This window comes from Quercus suber, unplaced genomic scaffold (genome assembly GCF_002906115.3).
Source record: "Quercus suber isolate HL8 unplaced genomic scaffold, Cork oak 2.0 scaffold_220, whole genome shotgun sequence".
Taxonomy (NCBI): domain Eukaryota; kingdom Viridiplantae; phylum Streptophyta; class Magnoliopsida; order Fagales; family Fagaceae; genus Quercus; species Quercus suber.
In genome coordinates, this window is record NW_027069678.1 from 427,106 (window position 1) to 430,258 (window position 3,153).

The 3,153-nt window shown below is 41.0% G+C and overlaps 1 protein-coding gene across 1 annotated transcript; it reads left to right on the forward strand.

Annotated features, from left to right (window-relative positions):
- Positions 1 to 2,358: 2,358 nt before the first annotated feature.
- LOC136070236 (uncharacterized) lies at positions 2,359 to 2,844 on the forward strand. The gene has a single exon (XM_065779916.1). The coding sequence runs from the start codon at positions 2,359 to 2,361 to the stop codon at positions 2,842 to 2,844; it is 486 nt and encodes a 161-aa protein (XP_065635988.1).
- The last annotated feature ends 309 nt before the right edge of the window (positions 2,845 to 3,153 follow it).

Consider the following 3,153-nt stretch of genomic DNA (forward strand, 5'->3'; position numbering starts at 1 on the left):
ATTAGACGTCAGGTTAATTTTTTTAATGAATTACACTACTCTCATGTAAAGAGAGAGGGTAATATTGTTGCTCATAAATTAGCTCATCATGCTATTTCTGTTTCGGATGTTGTAGTGTGGATGGAGGATGTTCCACCACTTTTATTTCCAGTTGTATTGGCTGACATAGCCGGTTTTTCTTAATTAGAATGAATTCCGTTTCTTCCTCAAAAAAAAAGGTAAGCCAAATTAAAAAAAAAAAAAAAAAAGTTTTTGGATTCTTTTCTTTACGACACATTAGAGAGATCATTGAATTGTGTGATCACGTCCATTGTATTAGAAAATGGTTTCTCGCTTCTCACCCAAAACTTTGCACTCTGCAGTGTTTGTATTAGAGTTTGAATACTGTGTTTGAAAGCAACAATTTCATTATTAATGGGTTTATCATTTTTCTTTTTAAAAAAAATAAATAGTTTATTTGTATATAATTTTAGATTTTTAAAACCACTTCTTCTTTTTTCTTTTTTTAAAATCATAATACAACTATACTCTAACTAATATTCTGCAAATTAGCAATCAGCATTCAGCAGTAAACAAAGAAAAGTACATCCAAAAACATAAACGTATGAAACATTAAAGTGCATTTAAATTCATATAATGAGCAAGCACCATTGAAGTGAACATCATTACTTTACTTGTATAGTCCATGATTTTTTATTATTGTTACTATTATCTCTGTCAGATAATGATTCTTTAGAATTAGAATTCTAAAAATGACTCCTCACGTAACTTTTAAAATCATATCTATCGATTTTGAAATATATAGATTGGATTTTAACAAAATATCAATACAATGGTAATCAACATTTCTTAAAAGCAAGTAGTGATGTAGTAAAATTTAATCTACCCATTTCAAAATAAATAGAAAAGATTTTGGAAAATTAATCGTAGAATTAACATAAAAACTCTAAAAGATTAAGATCCATTTCCACAATATCTAATTCTCACCAAATGTAACCGTATTTTTCTAATAGACAATTCTAAAGATAGTAACAACTTCACCATCAAATTAAGACACTTGTATGTGACGAGGATGACGAGTTCATGTACACACGGACGATCCCATCGATACGGACGAATCCAAACTCTGGCTAGGTGAGTCAGTCATATGCTTTACTGACGAAGATATCCAGACCATTCAATGCAGGCAATCAAACCCAAAACGGTTACAGGGACAACTGTACAATCCGTTGAAGGACAGTGATGGCACATTAAACAGCCCCAGACGTTACCAAAAAGAGCATTAAGACCTCCATAACTACCCCAACGGCTAGAGGCCATAAGAACATATATAAGTCCCCCACATTGCTAAGGACCAGGTACATACACACTCAAATACTAAGAGATCTTTTTCATTCTTTCCAATTACATTGTTCGTTCCCCAGAGAGCTTCTTATACTGACTTTGGCATCGGAGGCCTTGTGGCAGGCACCACACCGGTGACCACCTTTGAGAGTACGATCATACAGGTTGATGATTGCCTTCATCTGACCAACTCTACTGACGAATTCATTCTACTGACGAACTTACGCTTCATCAGTTTGGCGCCGTCTGTGGGGACGACATTTTTCGTGTTCAAACTCGAAATAGTGGTTCCTTACTCTTATTCTTTTTAGGATGGAGTCTAATCAAGATTCTGCAACCCTAGCTCAGCAAGTTCAAGCCCTTGCAGCCATAGTTGAAGAACTAACTAGGCAAAACCAAGAAATGAGGTTACGACTTCAGTAGGAGGAAAATCGTTCGAAGGGAAATCAGGAAGATGAGGGGGATAGCAATAGAAGAAGTGACCATCGAAGGCCAAACACTCCCGCCGAGCAAAATTCAGATATTCTTCGGGAGATGAGGAGGGAGATGGACGAACTGAGGAATGCCATCAAAGAAAAAACGGAGCGGAGCGTGGATCGTATGGTTTGGGCGATGGATTCGCCATTCACAACAGCAGTCCTCGACTGCCCAGTGCCGTCAAAGTTCCGGTTACCTTAGCTCGAGCCTTTCGATGGGCTGAAGGACCCCCAAGATCACCTAAACACCTTCAAGACGACCTTGGGACTTCAGCAGCCCCCAGATGAAATATTGTGTCGTTCCTTCCCAACTACACTCAGGGGAGCTGCCCGAGAATGGTTCACAAAGTTGCCAACATCGTCCATCGATACGTTCGAGTAGTTGAGCAACGCCTTCCTGCGTCACTTTATTGGAGGACAACGACCAAAGAGGACCGCTGACCACTTGCTTACCATCAGGCAGGGAGAAAAGGAAACCCTGAGGTCGTATGTAAAACGTTTCACAAGGGAAACACTAGAGGTGGACGAAGCTGACGATATGGTGCAACTGACGACCTTCAAGGCAAGGCTGAGATCCAGGGATCTCGTCAGCTCACTTGCGAAGAACCCCCCAAAGACGATGGCTGAAATGCTCCTCAAGGCGCAGAAGTACATGAACGCCGAGGACGCATTGGCTGCTATCAAGAACGAGGATAGACCAGGGGACAAAGGAAGAAAAGAAGACGACCATAGAGGGCAAAAGCGGGACCGACCAGATCGTCGAATCAGTGACGGAGTCAGAAGGAAAGATGATAAAAATCCACGAACGATAAAATTCACTCCTCTCGTTATGCCCGTTGACAAAATTTTAGCGCAGATTAAGGACGAGCACTACCTTAAGTGGCCGCGACCACTGCACTCATCTCCTAACGTCTGCGACAAAAGTAAGTACTGCCGATTTCACAAAGATCATGGCCATTACACCGAAGATTGTAGGGATCTCAAAGAGCAAATAGAAGAATTGATACGAACGGGGAAGCTATAGAAATTCGTGAAGAAGGGGGAACACAATAAATTTCGAGATGAAAACAAAGGCCAACATCGGTCCTCATCCAGGAACGACGACCGTCAATCACAACCTCCTCAAAATGTGGTCGGGGAGATACAGACGATCACAGGGGGGCCTACCACCGGGGGCTCATTCAAGTCACTTAAGAAGACACATCAACGACAAGTGAATAGCGTCCATATGACACCCCTGCCAAAGTACAGACGAACGGATCAGGAAATGACCTTCAACGAGAGTGACTCCAGAGGAGTGAAACAGCCTCACAATGACCCCTTGGTCATAATG